A 19,395-nucleotide genomic window follows, 5' to 3' on the forward strand; every position below is an offset into this window, starting at 1 on the left:
TAAATTAGTTTAGATTGTTAAGGAAAGCTTACTCATGATTGTAATAATGTTTTCACTTTATGAAAAGAGTAATTTAATTAGTAAAATTTATTGATCGATCTGAGAAATAATTTGTGCTTAGGAGCATTTTATATTGATTTCGTTTAATTATTTGTCAATGCCATTAGACGTTTTATTGCCGTCTGTAAATACTTCTTTCCTTTGTATTCAGTTAATATGATGCCGGACAATAGAATAAATTTTAATTAAATTCAAAATAATGTAAAAAAGGAATTTTTAATAAAATTATTTTAAAAAAAATTATTAAATATTACTCCATAACATCTGATTTTTAATAATTTAGAGGTAAAATATTTTTTCATTTACAATGTTTTTTTTTTTTATAAAAAGCTTACAAAAAAAAATGTAAACCAATAAAGAAAAGCTGAATAAATTGCAAACAAAAAAATTTTTTCTATTTTTTGTTTCATATATTTCAGTAAATATAAAGCTTTCAAATAAATCCCAACGTAACAAAGTTTAATGAATTTTTGATAAATTTTATCCAACGTAAAAGTCTGATAAATTTTTGAACAGCAACTTTGAAAGGAAAAAAAAAATTTTATAATTTAAATAAAAATAAAAGCCAATGGACAAAGTTATTAAAAAAAAAATCTCATATTTTTTATAACAGTTTCATCCATTATAAAAAAAAAGTCCTTTAAAATATATATTACTATTAAAATATAAAGATTATTAAATAACATACGATGTTTGATAAATAATAAGCAACGTGAGGAAAGTCTTTGATCATTTTATGTCATTAAAAAAATAAGTGACTCGTTGAGAGCTTTAATAATGCAATATTTCCTTGAGTCCTGAATATTTGCAACAAAAAAGCCTGTTATATAACCCACTAGCATACACACGGGGTCGTGGAAAAGCCTGGGTGTGCACGTATGAACGTGGGTAGAGACCCGTGGGTGGTCTCTTGTCAGTAAAGAGATGCGAACAGGTGAAGCAAGCGCTGCGCAATACAGGTAGACTCAGGGGGTTGAAATGAACTGCCAACACACATAGCCAACAACAACATACCTCACTTGCTATACTTTTTCTCTATAACGTACATCATCGTGCAGGTAAAAGAAACGTTGTCATGGAAACGACCATGGCCACCCTCAATCAATACACGATGGCTGTCGGTGTGAGTTTGGTGACGCAGGAGAACTACCCACGTGGTCCTGCTACCACGTGCAGGACCTCTCTCCTCTATCACTCCTGAGGTCTTTACTCAACTTTTCTTTCTATGGGGTCCCTCTATCAACTTTCCTCGACTCTTACCACATGGATTCACTTGTTAGCTTTAGAAAAATATTCTACATACTTTATTTGTTACATTTCCAATACAATTGGACTATTCAATCATCAACCAATATGTCTTTATCACAATTTTTTATGTTTATCAAATGAATATTTTCAGCGTGGAAAATATTTGCCTCCACTTACTATGGTAATGTATTGATTTTTTCACTTGAATAGATTTTTTTCTGATAATGTAATTAACGATGTTCTGAGAATTATTATTTTTAGGATAAATTATAGGATTGAATAAAATTCCTAAAATATCTATTTGCATAAATTTGTAAAGATTTAAAATATTAGATTATATTTCAGGATAATAACTATTTTTTTTTATTGTTATTGTCAACGGAAAATGAAATTCCAAAACAAGTTAAAAATATTTTTCAAACTTTTCTAGACAACTACTACGTATTGTAAAAAATGATTTTTTACGTAGCAAAAAATTCTATGTCATTGATTTGACATCATGAACTATTGCCCTTTAACTGAATTTTTGACATTTTGTTGTTCAGTCGAACTAATTTGTAAAATTCAAACCAAATAATAGAACAGTAAAAATCTGAATGAAATCTCATATAAAAATTGAATTTTTTATTTAACTCAATACTAAATTTGAATTACTCGAGTTTTAATAATAATTGTTAATTTATCGTTACTATTGTTACCCCTTTCGGAAGATTATACACAATAAATAAATTAAATTACATTAATTACTCATTTAAAACCAATTTAGTACAACTGATAGTCTAGTTAACTCCAATATAGTTATTTAATTAAACAATTAGAATATGACACTTGATTAATTAATTAATATAACAATAGATACCAATACAGAAATATGCTTTCTAAATCATATGTGTTTCATAATTTCTTCTATTCAATTTTATTATTCTAAACATATTTTTCAACCCACAGAAGTTACTACCTTTTTTGTTATTCAGATGATTAAAATTATTGTATAAAATGAATTGATTCAATTTTACAGACAATATTCCATCAATAATTGTAAAATAAAATTTAATTTTTACTTTTAATTAATTAAATTAACCTTTCAATTGCCATGAACTAATTTACCATCCTTGAAAAAGGATGAAAATATTTTTTGTAATTAAAAAAAAAAAATTACCTTTTATATAAATCGTCATTTTACAATTGATAATAATCGAAATAATGTAACACACAACTATTAAAGATATAATCTCATTAAACGATAGAATTATAAAATGATTTTACAATCAATTTATATAATAAATTACACACCAAGGATTCCCCCCTAGCTGGAATTTCCCAACTTTGAAAATTTATCTTAAACTTTCTATGAGGTCTTCTCAACTATCATTCAATCCTTACCACATGCAGGACTAACTTCTAGGCGTGGGAAAAATATTTTTCCTTTAAAAAAACATCATTTACATAAAGTAGAAACATCTTTTTCTACATTCAATCATCTAATGAATGATATTACAATTAATTGTCATAAAGAGTGAAAAAAATATTGCGCGAGGATAGATATGATCTTGTAGCCACTAACTCTGGATTTTCTAATGCATGACTATGGCCGGAAGTGCTGAGAGCACTCACGAGACCTTGGGAATTCAAGGCAGTAGGAAACTAGGGGGACAAAGTGTGCAATCTCATCCATCGCGTTTTCAAGTTAATAAAAAGAGTCAACGTTTAGGTCATAGATTAATATTTTACCATATTTCCGAGGACCCACATTGAATATTATTTCTTTGTTCAGTGAGGTCATGACAGTTATAAACTTCAAAGTATTATTATCTGTTTTGACTACCTCATCATCTGTATGTTCAACTTTTATATTATTATATTTTTTTTTCAAAGTTTTAAGCTGTAACATATATTTCAGTAGTAGATATTGTTGTTATCTGTTGCGTAGGTCTAGGTTCTCAAGATTTTATCTGATAGATAAACTAAGAATTGATATTGACACTGAAGGTTTTCTCTGTTACACTTTACGTAATTTTTTTTCTCTTATTTATTTCACTTTTTTTCTTGTTTAAATTAAAAAAAAAACAAACAAACTCTAATCAAATGTGATAAAAAAGAATTGAATGAAGTTAAAGTTTAACAGAAATACTTTGAATGTTATATCATTTAAATTACAATGTTATCATATAATGACCCCAATCTAGAGATGCTGGAGAATAACATGACTTCATTTCTCAATATTTTCACCTTTTTCTATGTAAGCAATTAACATGTGCACAAGTTTCATTTACTATAGAATAAATTGAGTGGTTTTTTTCATTTTTTTTCTAACAAAAATCAATAAAAGCAACCATGAAAAGTTTTTTTTTTCTCTTATTAACTATAATATCGCTGAAAACATTCAAGTATCTCTTTATATAAAAGATTCAAACACCAACTCAAGCAGAATTTAATTAACTATGGCTGTTTTCTTTAAATGGAGAGAAAATATTTATAAAAAATATTATCATAATGATTTAAACATATGATCTCATATTTAAATAATTTTTGATAATTTTCAGATAGTCTGTTATAAATTTTCATTGAAAAAATAAAAATATTTCATTTCATTGGATTATTTATTTGACTTGGTAAAACGAAAATTGTCAAGGGTCAATGAAAGTTATCTTGTGAAATACAATCCAGGTTTTTTTGAATAATAAATTAATAAAATTCTTTACTCGAATTATCATATGAGAAAATATATAAAAAAAAAGATATATATATATATATATATTTTGTCTGCACATGTAAAGTAAGAAATGAACGTTTATCAGGAAAATATATTAAATCTCACACCTTTGAAGCAACCGTCAACTTCACTTAGCAAAATATCAGATGGTTTGCAGATGTTATTAGACACTTGATCATCGTGATTTTCAATTTTCACTCAGAGGACAACGATTTTACTGACCTTATTCATTTGTCACACCTAGCGAAATGTAATCAATGGCTAAAATAATCAACTTTGTCAATTTATTCTAAAAACATAAGAACATAAGTTGATGATTGAATATCAATTTATTTCTAATGCTAACGATTATCAATATTGTATAAAGTTCAGAAGAAAAAGAATATCAATTATCAATTAAATATATTTCTTAATTATTATTAATTAATGATTGATCACAGTTTTCTATAGTACCGATGTGGTTTTAAAGACTTTATAAAAAAGCAGATGGCAGTATCAGACACGAAGGATCCCTCAGAGAAGAAGGGCGATGGAAGACGAAGCGCAGAAGAAATCTTTGGTATGCAAGCCATCCTATCCATGAAGATGCAAACGATTTTTTTTTCGTCTCTTCCAGTCTTGCGAGATCCACGAACCGGCTAAGTAAAGTATGAATTTCTCCCTGAAGAGATCCTACAGGTTTCACTTGATATAAATATCCGAATCGTTAATAATATCATAAATGTAGAAAGAGAATGTAATAAAAATTTGAAAAAAAAAAATTTATCTTATAAATAACTTTTACAGCCTATTTTTAAATCATTTCATTCATTTAATATTAATTTTTACGATACTCTGAAATTGATAAAAGAATTATTTGAAACTAATTGTAGCTATAAAGACGTTTAATAGATATAAAAAATCATAAAATGTAACAAAAATGTTTTCACTAGTTTGTGAATATCTACTTCTTCAATGAAAAACATGCATTTCTTTAGGACATTAACATTTAAATGAATCAATGAAGTTTTATAATGACAAAAATATTCATTGGAAATTAATTAATAATATAATAAATAATTTATTGAGAGTGATTTTATGCTAATTTTAGTTTGAAACAACTTTATATTCTAGTTAAACAAATATAAAAAAGACATTTACACAAGAATGCATGGAATATTAATAATGAAAATAAACTAAACGACAAATTTATAAATAATTAATTCCAACTATTTTTAAAATGAAAACCAGACTCTTTAATATTTTAATTTTTTTTTTTATATAATAAATTTAAAGAAGGTAAGAAAAAAATAATTAACAGACCATTTTAATATAAATGTTGGACTGTATAAATAAATGTTACTTATAATAATATAGTGTTGATAGGAAAAAGTCACGCAAAAGTAACTTCTTTCATCTATCTATGTGCATAAATGCAACATACATAAATAATTTTTTAATTAAGATAAGTTTTTCACAGCAATAAGAATGATTGAAAATTTTTTAATGATGTCATTTACCAAGGTTATGAATGAAACTCTGACTTTTAAACTTGTCTATCAGATAGACAATCTTTCATAGCTGTCAGGTATTTGATGACAATAAATACTATCTTCTCAGTTTACTCTTTGGCATGATCATTCAATCTGCCTGAATAAAACCAAATATTACTAGTCAGAACCTACTTAGCACCAGTAGTCTTTAAAATATCAATCCAAACAATTTATTTTGTTTTGTGTTTCAATTCTTAATCATTTACTTAATTGTTTTTTCTGTCATTGATATTTTTTCTATTGTCCAATCAATTATTAAGTCGATTATTTTTTTGGGAATATTAAATTTCAAAACTTTAGTTCCATTAAATTTCGTAAATGTAATCTACTCTCCTAATATTTAAAAAGGCTTGTGTGTGTTGGAGGAGTAAAATGCCAAGACTTATTTGTCAAGATAAATATCAAACTAGTTTATACGATATTATTGCTAATATTTAACAGTCAAAATTGATGTGAACCAGCTGAATAATCGGGATTTGAAAGACATTAGCAGCTGAATCAAGATGTTGGTAGCGGGGAAAGTCAATGTCACATGTTTTCAATGGCCTTCGGTAACAGATATTAGGCTATATCTTTTGATAATGACGAACAGGCAATGCGTGTCCGGGTACTTACGTTTTTTTCTATTATTTCTTTCTTTATTTTCCACTCCTCCCTTCTCATCTGCACCGGCTCGGCTCCGTTTCCGCGGCGTCTCTTCTCCTGCACCGAGCACGGGACTCACTTCTTCTTCCTCGCGCCGTTCTCTCGTTCTCTCTCACTCGTTTATATTCTCTCTTTCTCTATCTTACACTATCTTATAACTCTTTAACGCGTTTCTCTGACTTCTAAGCACCACTTAAGTTTCAATTATTTTATTTCACACACTAGCATTGTCTTTAAACTTAAGATCTGAGGTAATAGACGATTAATGAAAAAAATATAAAACAAAATAAAATTAAGTGCACACGAGTGTCAGCTCCTGAGTTTGATCAAAACCACAATTTTCGTGACGTCATGCGGGCGCGGGCATGCGCAAATGTATTTTGGTGATTTTCCATCTACCACACCGCGCGAGAAACTACACAATGTTTCATCAACACGACACCACTCACAACACGTGCGATTATCTTGAATTTTGATCATACGCTCAGAACCTTTGGTTTTACCCGTTTAGAACCGCCTTCGCGATCATGCATCGCTAAGACACTCGAAGCATTATCGCGTCGAAGCGGTTAGGTCGCCTGCAGATATCGAGGGCGATTCGCGAAAACCACAACCGTCGCCGATATCCATCCATCCACTCCCACTTGTTAAATGACGTCCACTGACGTCATCGATAGTTTACCTTGAGGCATGACATTGAGCTCCATAGCCGCCAACATCCACTTGAAAAACTCCCAACCTAAAAAACAAGATTCTACTAAACTAACTTCAAGAAAGTTTTTACTTCACTTTTATAACTGAAAATAAATTCATTCGTTTTACACAAAACTAACAGAGTTTACTTTTCAACATGCCAATAAATACTGGTTGAAATCTGAAAATAGTTTACACTAGAACCCTTTTATTCGATATATCGAAATATAGCTTTGTTTAATTTTTAATTTGGGCCAGTAGCGCCATCATTGATTAAGCAGGGTGTACAAAGTAGAAACGAAAAAATTCTAAAATGATAATTGTTACTACCAGACATGTAATTTCTCGAACAATTGTAAACATTGACTTACTAACACATTTTTGTTTGGAATATGATCGATTAATAAGTAATTCATTATAGGACTTCAGTCGTATATTCTGATGTTTAGTTGTCTAAGGAAAAACTAAGAGGAATGAACTATAGACAAAACGGTTGACGTGACAAATGACATAACGTATGAAAACAATTGGAGGAAGTGAATGTCACGACTGCAAAAATTATATTAAAAAAGAGAGATGTTAAATGCAACTGCATAAATTCCACGTATTCTGAATGTGTAAGTAATCATTAAAAATTCAATCTTTTGTTCAAAAGAATTTTTAACCGGTTATCAGTGACTATATTCAAATACAAAACACGACCTCCGAAATTCTAATTTTTTCACTGTTTTCCATTCAATTGAATTAATTTCATAAATTTATTATTCTATGATAGATTGAACTAACTCATTATCATAAGATGTTGAACTATTATTGATAGGTTCACTCAAGGTTTGAAAAGGATGGCTTGTTTAGAAACAAAGCCTCAGTTGTACAGCAAATGGTGTAATAAAACTTTAAAGGATAAATTTAATACAAATTCTAATGAGTTAGAACGTAACTCCATGATGAATTCGAATATAAGTTCACCACCAGTTGACCATGTGGATCTACAAGAGATTAATGACAAAATTTTATCATTAAAAAATTTATTGCAACAAGATCTTCGAGCTGCTGATCTTAGATGGTCCTTTTTCGTTGCTGCTTGCAACACCTATAAACATAATAACTGCCTCAAACCATTCCCTCCAATGTATATTACTAACGGAATTAAAGATATTGAAGCATTAGTAAGTTTTAATAAATAAATTTTTAGTAATTGATTTCTAATTAAAAATATTTTGTTGTTAAGAGAGAAACTATTGAAGTCATTCCACCTCTTGCCATTATTAATGAGCGTTTAGAAGATCCCAACTTTTATGACAATCACAAAGCAACAATAAATTTATTGCACTGGGTGCTAATAGGTCTTCGAGATCCTTTTATGAAATCTGTAAATAAAGATACTGTGAGTATAATTTATTTGAAATTAATTAATGGATTATTTGAAATATAGTTAATTATTTTCATTTATAGTATGAGTCAATAATAAACAAAGTTCCATCCGAATTAGTCGCAGCAAAGCCAAATTTAATATTCGAACTAGTTAGTCCAAATCAATCAGCTAAAGAAGATCGATGGAATGCTGTGTCTAAAGGGTACTCTACATTTTTTGCATATCATGGTAGTCGTTTAGAAAATTTTCATTCAATTTTGCACTATGGAATTCAACAGAGCATGAGTAAGGTACTTTTCACAACCTATTTCTTTTTCTATCAATCATAAAAACTTTTAAAATAAAACATTTTTAAAATATATTTATCAACAGAATGGAGGAATATTTGGAAATGGAATTTATCTGTCAAGTGAATTGGAAGTGAGTTTACATTGGTCTCCAGCAGGCTACGGATGGGGAGGAAGTGTAATAGGTAGTGATATAAGTTGCGTCGCATTGTGTGAACTCGTTGATCATCCGGATGTTAAAAGAGGCAATTCAGGTAATTACTATTGATCTCTCTATTAACTTCCATTCATGTAATTAAATAAAAATATTGAATAAACTATTTGTTAATATGATTATTATAGGCAATTCTGGGGATACCTTACAAGTTGCTCTTGGAAATAAAGTACCAATTAAGTATTATTTAGTACAAAACAGCGATTTGGTACGAGTTCGATATCTCTTGGTGTACAGTAGAGATACAAGCACCACTAAGTGAAGTATCTTTCTATAACAATAATGAAATAAAATTATTAAAATGTAGAGACAAAGTTTAATTTAATCATGCAAAATAACTAAATGTCAATAATAATTTTCAGACATACCGAAGTCAATGGAGTTATAAAATGGTTCAAACAAAATAAGTTTTTAACTTTACTTCTCGGTTATTTTGTCCTCCTTGTCTCAGTAGGATTATCACAAAATAAAAACGTTGAAAGATACTACAAACTATTGATTAAAAAATTCGGATTAGACTAATTATCCAGTTAGATAAAAGAAATTATAAGAAAAAATACTTTTTAATTAAACATATATAATCGAATTGACGGCTCAATATGAGCTTCACTTATGAACAACTTTTTTGAAATTTTTTATGGAGTACTGTTTGTCATTACTTCTTTTGTTGATAGAAATATAAAGTGCAATGTTTATATGTCATTTGTATCCATTATTATAATAAAAGTTGTTATTCTTTCTAATAAAATACAATAATTGATCCAAAATAATATGTAGTTAATGACGTTTTAAAATTATGGGAAAATTTTCTGTCACAACATAATCATCTTCAAAAACGACAATGAGATTTACTTCAAACTCTGCAATACAAAATTAATTTTAAACAGTTGATCCTGTGTTTGATTGAAGAATAAAAAAAGAGATTAAAAAGATTATTTACCTATTTTAAAATTGCTTGTGTTCAATGTTGGACATGTAAATAATCGTGGGAAGATCATGTAAATGGGAATGGCAAGTCCTGTACAAACATTCCCTTCACCAATTTGGATATTTTGAATTTCTGTCGCTTTAAATATAATCCACAGTTATTTCTTTTAATCATAGATTAAAATATTATTTATAATAACTATTCATTACCATCTCTAGAGTAACCTTCAGCACATCCACAAGTCTCAACTCTAACCAATTGTAATTCTACTGACTTTATTATGCTTCACTTCTTTCAATAATGACTTCTCCTGTTAATGGTTCAGATAATTGACAAATAACTTTATCTATTTGTCCAGTAATGCAAAATCTTGGGACAGAAGCTTTATCCCGAATATTTTGTAATGACTCAGGTATTATTTTAAATTGAACCGGTTTATTTAATTCCTTTACTTCTTTTCCTAATAATGGTTTATCTTCTACCATAAATTCTAATGACTTAGTAACATCTTTTGCTAGAAAGCTTCGTTTTATATCACATTTTATCACATATTGAATATTTACAAAAACTCCATGATAAGTTTCATAGAGAGTTTTAGATCCTCTTGGTCTCAAAGGAAGTTCAAAAGGTATTTCTGTTTTTCCACTTGGAATTTTACCTGCTGGAACTACATCGAGTGTATATTGTACCAGTTGAATTGGCTAAAAATATAAGAAACAATATTGTTATTAATTGAATGATGCGTTTATTGCTCCAATTTTATTCCATAAATATTACTCACTTTAACTGAGTTATAAAAAGCTTCAAATATTCCAACATTTTTGGAGCTTAATTGTAAATTAACAGAACCTTCCATTGTAAGAAAAATCCCATCATGTTTGACATCTGAATTGGTTTGGAGTAAAATTAATCCAGCAACAATTTCCTAATAAATAAACTTTACTCCATTAGTTGTTTGTAACTTTGACTCCAAATTTGAAAATTAAAACAAAAATACTTACTCCTTCATGATAAATTTTACTTGCTCTTTTTAATTTTATGTCCAGATTAATTGACATATTTAAAATTTCGTTTTACTTCCTATGAAAAGCTATGTATGATTAGAGGTTAAATTTAATAATTTATTGTTTTCATCATTTGTATCAATCTATTGAAAAGCTATTATACTTTTTACATAGAGCATCATTAAATAAGGTTTGAATTGAGTATTTGAAGTTTGTTTAAATTCAAAAACTCGTTTTTTTATAAATAAAATAGACAGAAATGGAGTGTCTAAATGCAAAATGTAAATAAAGTATAGGAAATAGTTTATTTTGCCATCTAGGCTCCAAAAATAAAAATTCACTAGTAATTTATTTGTACCGCTCATCGGTAATAATATAGATAAATATTCATACAAAAGTTTAAAATAAATAAATAAGATGAATTTTATTGAGTAATTTATAAATTATTTTTTTAAATATTTTAATTAAAAATTGGAGCTTTTAATAATCCGTTTAAATCTTCTAATAAATAAAATATTTACAGCGTACTTCAAGTGAGATGGCGCTTCTGATTTCCGGTTAAAATTAGAAGCACACGACTGGCCAGCAAACAAATTCAAATCGGCAGAGTCGTTACTGGGAGCCGAACGTTGTTTGTCATTCGGAGGAGAAAAGACTGAAAGGACCCCCAGTTTCTATTCGACGATTAAATTTTATAATTTTGAGTTAAGTGATATTAGTGAGGAATAAAAGACTTGACAATGGCCCTAAGAAATCGCACAGCGTTTACGGTAAGTATAATTAATAAGTTTTCTATTAGAAATAAGCGAAAATTTTAAGAAAAAAACTGTTGCTGGGGAGAGCGGTCACAAACCGTTGGAGGGATGGTGTAACCGTCACTGTGTTTAAATACCCCTGATTTTTAAAGCCCATTATCTTAGAAAATAAAGAAATGAACAATTTTTAATATTACATTAGGCTTTAAGCAGTGAATTGTGCTTATTAATTTTCTTCAAAAATTTCGAAATTTTAGTAAGAAAATATTTGTTTATTTGACATTGATCCCAAGCGTCCTGTATACAAGAAATACCTCTTACAATAAGTTTAGGCGGGATGAGGAGAGGAAAATTAGCGCCAACGGATTCTTATGTCTCTGTATACGTGTCTTCTTTCATTTTGCTTTCTTATACCTACTATTTACATTTTTTCTAAACTAAGAAAACTTAGCAATTCAAGAACGATTAAACATGAGGCCGATTATTACTTATAAACTATTGATTAAAATAGTTGGGAAAAAATTAATTTTATTTATTCGATATTATTAAATGTTTATATTTATATCAATAAAAAGAATAATAATAATTATTGATTGGAAACATTTTTCGCATTTTTTAGAGTACGTTGAATCAAGAAAACGTTAAAAATACTAAATCTGCAGTTAATGCAATCTCAGGACAGACCAGGCGAGCAGCTTTAGGCGAGATTGGTAATCGAGTTCCAGCTCGAGGGATAGAAGTTACTAAAAATGGTGTACTACAGCCGAAAGTATTGAAAAAGCCTCAAGTTAAACAGCTTGCTCAATCTAAGCAGCCGCTAACAGCGAAAACAGAGAAATTACCCGTCCAGATAGTCAAACCGGTATTAAAAGTCGAAGTTAAAGAAGAGGTTGCTCCAGCTGAAATAAAAGAAGAGGTCAAACAAGATATCAAAGATGCTAGACAGGAAATAATTGAAAATGAATTAAAGCCGAAAAATGATGCATTTTCATCAGATCTTTTACAAGTTGAAGATGTTGATGAGGCTGATAAGGATAATCCTCTTCTAGTCACAATCTACAGTAATGATATTTATCGATACTTAATGGAACTCGAAGCCAAATATCCTATCAAAAAAGGATATTTAACTGGACAAGAAGTAACTTACAAAATGCGAAGTGTATTAATTGACTGGTTAGTAGAAGTTCACCAACAGTTTCGTTTACTTCAAGAAACACTTTACCTCACTGTTGCAATTATAGATAGATTCTTACAGGTATTTTGAATTTTTTTAAATAATTTTTTTTTTTAATTATAGTTACTAATTATTATCCGATTTCAGTCTTTCACTACCATAACTAGAAAAAAATTACAACTTGTGGGCGTAGCGGCAATGTTTATTGCATGCAAATACGAGGAAATGTATGCTCCAGACATAAGTGATTTTGTATTTATTACCGACAATGCTTACAACAAAAATGAGATTCTTCAAATGGAGATGTTAATTGTGAGAACGTTAAACTACTCTTTCGGACGGCCATTGCCTCTACACTTTTTGAGGCGATATAGTAAAGTAGCTCGAGCTTCATCCATTCATCATACCATGGCTAAATATTTTATGGAGCAATGTTTGGTTCATTATGAAATGTGCCATCATCCACCAAGTCTCATTGCTGCTGCTGCCATTTACTTTGCTTTTTATGTTATTGGCAATGACGATTCGGAAGTAGGTAAACCCATTTGGACACATACTCTAGCTCATTACAGTACTTATAGTAAAGATCAAGTCTTGCCAGTTGTGCGAGACATTGCCGCAATTATTATTAATGCTGATAAAGACAAATATCAGGCTGTGAGAAAGAAATATGTTCAAGCTAAGCACATGAAAATAAGTCTCCGCCCTGAGCTTAAATCACCTAGTATAATCTCTCTAGCAAATATCGACAACCACTGATTGAAAAATGGTTTTTTTAAGAGCACAGTTTATTTTAATTTTTAATTCTATTTTTAAGAATATCTGGTAACGTCTCCCGAAACAAATCGTTTGTTAAATATTCATTAATAATTTATAAATAATAAATAAGCAATAAAATTAATTAATTATTAAATGATAATAAATAGAAAAAATTTTTTAGATGATAAAATAAAAATTAACAAAAAAAATTATAAATTTTAACGAAATTTCAATTGTGAATATTTGACAAATAATTCGTTTCTTTTTTATGTGTTCTCCAAAATCGGACTTCTCAAGCATGAAGCAATTTAAAACGAGGAGACTTTAATAGAAGGAATGATTATTTTGATTAACTTTATATCAGCTGCACTTTTTTAAAGAATGCTTGATATGAATAGGAGTGAAGACGTGATTTTTTTTTGTATAACATATTACGTTTTAATTTTTATCACGAAATAATAATTATAATTCAATAATTAAATTGTAAAAAAGATTTATATACTGCCACCTATTCTAAATAAAACAATTAGTTTTATTTTCTTCACATAATTCATTTTAAAAAAATTTTTTAATTTACCAGTTCTGACATATTTAATAAGTGCACTTTGAGAAGCATGTTTATTCCTTACTTGATTTTTTCAAGAACTGGAATTTTAAAGGAACTTATAAAATAATTATTTCTGATGCTATTATTGTACTATTATCGTTTTCTGACATTTAATTATTATAGTAAAATAGGAGTATATATAATCACATGAAGATTTTGTTATATAAAACATATCTTTACATATATTCAAGATAGAAAAGTATTATCCTTTATTTTTTCGAACATATAACCAAAAATCACTATACAAAATAAAATATGCCAGATTCTATTTGTTTTGTACATAAAATGCTATAAACTTTTTGCTTTTAATATTCAAAGAAACAAAATTTATAAAATATTAAAAAATATTGACAAAATAAAAAATATATGGATAATAATGTAATATATTTTTACTCAAACATATCTATGAGCATTTACCGGATGATTTTATGAATCTTCCAAAAAATATAGTATAATTTTTAGGCGGTATAGTGAAGTATCTAGTGTAAAAGAAAGACGATGTAAATAAAAAAAAATCAAAAGAAGTTATTGTTTGTTATTAAAAACCATGTTTCATTATTCATTATTATTTACATATTGATCGTGACTTTGAAAAGGATGATGGTGGTGGTGGGAATATTTCTAAAATCCAATTACAAGATATAACGTCTGGTGGATAGGTAAATTTGGGCTCCAAAATGTGTTGTGGCATATTAGCATCCGTTTCATTATTCGGTGGATCTACTTTACTGAGATTTTTTAACCAAATATCGTGTTTATTCTTTTCAATCATGTTTATCATTTCTATCAAAGAATTTTGAAGTTTTTCTGCTAGTTCGTCAAAATAAAAGTTCAATAAAATTCGATTAATATTACAAACTTCTTCTCTTTGAGCATAGGAGTTTGAGGCAATGTTATGAATTGCTTGAATAATGGCTAAATCTTCAAAAGCACTACCTTCTTTGATACTTAAAAATTTTCTTTCGTGTTTCCTTTTATTTTTACTTGATCGGTAGCTTCTGCCTGAAGTTCTAGAACTTTTTGAGCTGGTAGATGTGACCGATCCTGCGACACTGCTAGTATCACTTAATAAATCACTAAATTCTTGTCCAGGTTCTTCATCTTCGAAATTTTGAAAATTTCTCGTTAGAGCTTCAGCTTCTTTTCTAGCTTTTTCTTTTCGTACAATAATTAATCTATTTTTCAATCTTATGAATTCTTCTTTATTTTTATTTATTTTATCATCAATATCAATTGCGTGTTGATAAATTCCAGGTTTCACATGAGTTTCAATTAAATCCAATCGTTTTGATGTATGAGTTACTCTCAAAGCATCTCGCCACTCTCTACCTTCACATAAAAGTGATACAGCTTCTTCTGAATTTCCAAGGTAAGCTAAACATAATTCAGCAGCATCTCGATACCTTCTATCTTCTTTCAACTGAGTGACAAGGTCTTCATAAAATTTATTTAATTCATTTGGATTCAAATTCATTTTTGTCGATATTATGATGGCACTTTGCCAACTTCCAATTATTTTATACATTTTTAATGCACTTTCCAGGTCTCCATTTCTTTCAAACATAATTCCCGCTTCACGATAGTGTCTATTTTCGGATAAATATTGTCCATACATCTTTTCTATTTCTTTATATTCTTCTTTATCCTTGGGAAGTAATTTTATTGCCTTGAAGTACAAATTATGATTGCGAATTAATTCTATACATTCATCAAATTTATCTGGACACTTGACAATGTGCTCTAAAGCAGACTCGTATCGTTTTAAATCTTTATCGATTTTATATTTTCTGTAATTTTCTTCTAATTCAGCTAGGCTGTTTAAATAAGGTACATATTCTTTTGGATCTTTTTGAGATTTCACCGCAACATACTTGGTCAAATCCAAGTCATACATTCCTAGAGCGATGTCATAAAGCATATTTACATCTACGAGATACAAAAGATATTTCAAAGCTTCATCAGCAGATTTTAGATTACCTTCTGACATTTCTTCTTTCATTTTATATTCTTTAATTTTCCATAAAGCAGTTTCAATACCAGGAATATGTTTATTTTTCACTAGAGATGTCAGAATAGGTTGTATAAGATTTCTATCTGATTTTTCTTCCATTATTTCTCTCAATAATCGACAGATTGACTCAACTTTACCCTCTTTTGGAGTAACATCATGTTCTTGTTCACTGTAAGAAGCTTGGTAAATTGTTTTGGTGACGTCTTCCTCTTGTAGTTCTGCTATAAATAAATTCAACCACTGAGAATTTTTAATGGAGTCGACGAATTTTTCAGCATTATCCATGAAAAGTTTTGGATTGTGATCATAAATAAGATTTAAATTGATGCGTTGTTTCCTCATAATGTCAAAAGCTTGGAAATAATTCAAAGCATTGAGATGATTTTTGAGGATATGTAAAGATAAAGGTCGAGGCTGTATAACTTCAAGATTCCCACGATCCATTTGTAAAATGACTTTAGAATCGTAAGGAATAGATATTATAAGGCTTGATGATCTTTCCACACGTCTAATGTCTAAGCCTAAAAATAACAATTATGAAAGAATGTTTAAATAATAAATTTGATAACTACTTACCCCTTGGATGTTGTTCTTGACATTCATTGGTCCATGGTTGAATGTTTAAATTTGTCATAGAAAGTCTTTCAAAGCCATCAGCAGTTAGGATGACACAAACTAAAGTATCTTGATGAGTTGTAAGTAGAAGAAAATCTGAGTGAACGCTGAGACTAGTAATATTTTGTGCGACAATTTTGCTGTTAATGTAAAGACCGTTTGTACTTGTAAGTGTTACGATTACATGACGATTTTCCATCTCTACGACTTCCATTTGATCACAAGGATCGCCAATAAATATTCCGGTCTCTGTTACTCCTTGGCCGTCAACATATTTTAACACATGAGAGCCTACTAAGACGTAAGCAATATTAACATCCGGAGATGACACGATATGCTGTACATAATTATTCATCTTCAATGCCTCCCTGTTTAAAACCAAGTAAACCGTTAAATGTCAATTACTTAGTTAACTCAACTGTGAATTAATTAATAATTTTTTTTTACCTCACTACTATGCGACCTCCATCTTTATCAGGATTTATATTCTCCAAATGAATAATACACAAATAGTTAAAATTTTTTGATAGGGATGATAATGAGCATAAAATAGTATCTTCTTTAAGCCATAAGAAATGATGCATTGAATAATAAATATTTTCGTTCTGAATTTCTGGAACTTCCCACTCAATTTTATAAGATCTAACATATTTATAAGTCAATGAATCTACCTGTGATAAAAAGAATAATGTTAATTATACAACGTAAAAAGTAAATATTGAAAAAAATATTTGAAATCTTACATCTTCATAAACACATAATGCCAACTGGTTATTTTGTAATAAAGCAAAAAAAGAATTGGGATTGAGCCAACTTTGACTTCTTGGTGCAAAGAAGCATTCATTAATCGCAGAATTAATTTGTAAGGAATAATGGGACATTGGTGGTGGCACGATGCCCATTCTAAATCCTGTCAAAAGAACTTTATCACCATCTATAACTCCTACAACAGCTTTATCATTCATTTCAACACATCTGCTATGATTCACAGCCCATGTAAACTGGTAAATCATCATGTTTTCCCTTGTCAACAAGATTAACTGTTTATTTGCAAACGCCCAAGTAAAATATAGCAAATCGTCTTGAGGAAACTCGATTGTTTGTTTCAAATACCAATGATAATTTTTAATAGTCCATAATTGGAGAAGGCTTTTTTTATCTTTTTTTACCCACATTGTTAAAATTTCTGAATCTGGTGACCATAATAATTCTTTTATTTCAACATCCATGGCTTTAAAAGGTAAAGTAAACTCTCGATGTTTTAATCCATTTTTTTCAAAGAGTGAAATTACATACTTATCAGTTAATTGTTGGGGTGCTGATATATAATTTCCTGAAGGTCTCCATGCAATCATTTCTTCAAGACCATGGGTCAACTCAGATGTATACTGAAGTACTCCAACGCGATTAAATACTTTAAATTGTCTTATATCAGATTTTTTATTAAAAAAGCTAACTGCAAAAAGTGCTCCATCTCCTCTCCATGTAATATATGATTTTCCAGAGTCTCTTTCAGTTTTACCAACAATTACTTGTTTTGCTGTTGCTGCTGCTTTTCCTTCAGAGCCATGGAATTGTGTGGCTTTATGGCCCCATCCAACAGTAACAAATTGTTTTTCTCCAAAATCTTCAGACTCTAAATCGATTTCTGATAATGTTTCTTCTAAATCAGAAATTTTGGTAATAACTCTATTATTACCAGTAACCAAAACTAGAATTTTTTGATCTGGACTCAATTGAATACATTTTAAACCATCATCGAAATGAGTATTAATCTCACTATGAGACGGCAGTTGAGTCCGTACTTCTATTAAATCTCCAGAGTCATAGGCAATGTAAGCTATGTTATCGCTCAACAAATATGCTATACCAACTGGTTTAAAATTCGGATCAATGTCAATTGTACACAAAATATTTAATTGTTCCGCTTCTTTAAGATTGTAATGATATACAATATTTGAAATAACAATAATCAATGAGCTATCACTGGAACATGAACAGCAAACTTTATCAAGTTGAACTGTATTTTCAAATTTTTGAAATATTTTTTCCAGATTTTCCTTTAAATCATAAACTTTATGATGATGAACTTTTAAATTTTTCATTTTTCTTGTTTCTGTATATAATATCTTCTAAAAATGATATAAATATAAATTTCTATAGAAATCAATGATTTGTCTTAGTTTGTATATTACAGCATCACCTATAAATTTTTATAAATATAATTTTATTAACTCCAAATTAACATTATAATTTAATATTGTATAAATTATTGCACTTTACCTGTTGATAAATATTTATACATATATAAATAATTATTACAATGTGATGCACGTGGTTGTTTTATTTATTTTAAATTTTTAACCTATAAATAATAAAGATTTCATTAATTTCTATATTAGTTATTAACTTCACAAATATTTAAATAATAAAATGTAATCTTATTAAATTTTTACACCATAACTTAATGTCAAATTATGTTACTGTAAAATTATCAATTATTTACCTGTAAAAAAAAATCTGCACTGAATCTGTATACTGACATTTCCAATCGCAATTGACTTTATCAACATGACATGTGACTTGGTAGTTCATACTAGAGCTCTTCTGAGAAAAGAGGCACTCACAGTTTTTTCCAACCAATCGATTTAATGGCTATTATTTGCTTATCATAACAAGTATCAAGTCTGAGGTTCTCTTATCAACAACTAAATTTAGATATAATGTCATAAATAACGATATGAAAAGACAATAATATTAGTTATTCGTGTAATT

General features: G+C 28.8%; 4 protein-coding genes across 6 annotated transcripts in view; 1 reads left to right on the forward strand and 3 right to left on the reverse strand.

The window, feature by feature from the left end:
- Mef2 (myocyte enhancer factor 2) overlaps nt 1–7,059 on the reverse strand; it is a 32,965-nt gene extending 25,906 nt beyond the window's left edge. For 2 of the 3 annotated variants that reach the window (XM_035093059.1, XM_035093054.1), the window contains exon 1: nt 6,169–7,057. The gene's annotated coding sequence lies outside the window, so the exon portion shown is untranslated. Of the gene's footprint in view, nt 1–6,168 lie in introns of all 3 variants that reach the window. The other variant, XM_035093060.1, reaches the window with a different exon arrangement.
- A 178-nt stretch (nt 7,060–7,237) lies between these two features.
- On the forward strand, nt 7,238–14,518 carry LOC118072901 (uncharacterized). Its single transcript, XM_035093069.1, has 9 exons — nt 7,238–7,508; nt 7,712–8,060; nt 8,123–8,278; nt 8,347–8,556; nt 8,639–8,807; nt 8,896–9,025; nt 9,130–9,202; nt 12,074–12,709; nt 12,776–14,518. The coding sequence occupies exons 2-9, from the start codon at nt 7,734–7,736 to the stop codon at nt 13,385–13,387; spliced, it is 2,313 nt and encodes a 770-aa protein (XP_034948960.1). The 5' UTR covers nt 7,238–7,508; nt 7,712–7,733; the 3' UTR covers nt 13,388–14,518.
- On the reverse strand, nt 9,312–10,978 carry LOC118072899 (vacuolar protein sorting-associated protein 26C). Its single transcript, XM_035093066.1, is given in 6 exon segments — nt 9,312–9,627; nt 9,708–9,833; nt 9,905–9,976; nt 9,979–10,396; nt 10,477–10,620; nt 10,697–10,978. Coding segments are annotated over 6 exon segments (900 nt in total). The 5' UTR covers nt 10,754–10,978; the 3' UTR covers nt 9,312–9,544.
- A 4-nt stretch (nt 14,519–14,522) lies between the features above and the next one.
- On the reverse strand, nt 14,523–19,312 carry Elp1 (elongator complex protein 1). Its single transcript, XM_035093048.1, has 6 exons — nt 19,127–19,312; nt 18,904–18,985; nt 17,364–18,823; nt 17,068–17,291; nt 16,582–16,988; nt 14,523–16,526 (listed from the first exon to the last, which is right to left on the reverse strand). The coding sequence occupies exons 3-6, from the start codon at nt 18,723–18,725 to the stop codon at nt 14,560–14,562; spliced, it is 3,960 nt and encodes a 1,319-aa protein (XP_034948939.1). The 5' UTR covers nt 18,726–18,823; nt 18,904–18,985; nt 19,127–19,312; the 3' UTR covers nt 14,523–14,559.
- Nucleotides 19,313–19,395: the final 83 nt, after the last annotated feature.

The sequence above is a fragment of the Chelonus insularis genome, unplaced genomic scaffold (genome assembly GCF_013357705.1).
Source record: "Chelonus insularis isolate UGA/USDA-ARS -01 unplaced genomic scaffold, ASM1335770v1 contig_94_pilon, whole genome shotgun sequence".
In the NCBI taxonomy this organism is placed as follows: Eukaryota; Metazoa; Arthropoda; class Insecta; order Hymenoptera; family Braconidae; genus Chelonus; species Chelonus insularis.

Excerpts from the sequence above, each read along its gene's own strand:
- Elp1 (XM_035093048.1), bottom strand. The coding sequence starts at position 18,725 with ATGAAAAATTTAAAAGTTCATCATCATAAAGTTTATGATTTAAAGGAA. Across the intron at positions 16,989-17,067 it reads GGAGGTCGCATAGTAGTGAG|GGAGGCATTGAAGATGAATA; the intron begins GTAAAAAAAAAT and ends GGTTTTAAACAG. Across the intron at positions 16,527-16,581 it reads TCAAGAACAACATCCAAGGG|GCTTAGACATTAGACGTGTG; the intron begins GTAAGTAGTTAT and ends TGTTATTTTTAG.
- LOC118072901 (XM_035093069.1), top strand. The coding sequence starts at position 7,734 with ATGGCTTGTTTAGAAACAAAGCCTCAGTTGTACAGCAAATGGTGTAAT. Across the intron at positions 8,061-8,122 it reads TTAAAGATATTGAAGCATTA|AGAGAAACTATTGAAGTCAT; the intron begins GTAAGTTTTAAT and ends TTTGTTGTTAAG. Across the intron at positions 8,279-8,346 it reads AATCTGTAAATAAAGATACT|TATGAGTCAATAATAAACAA; the intron begins GTGAGTATAATT and ends TTTCATTTATAG.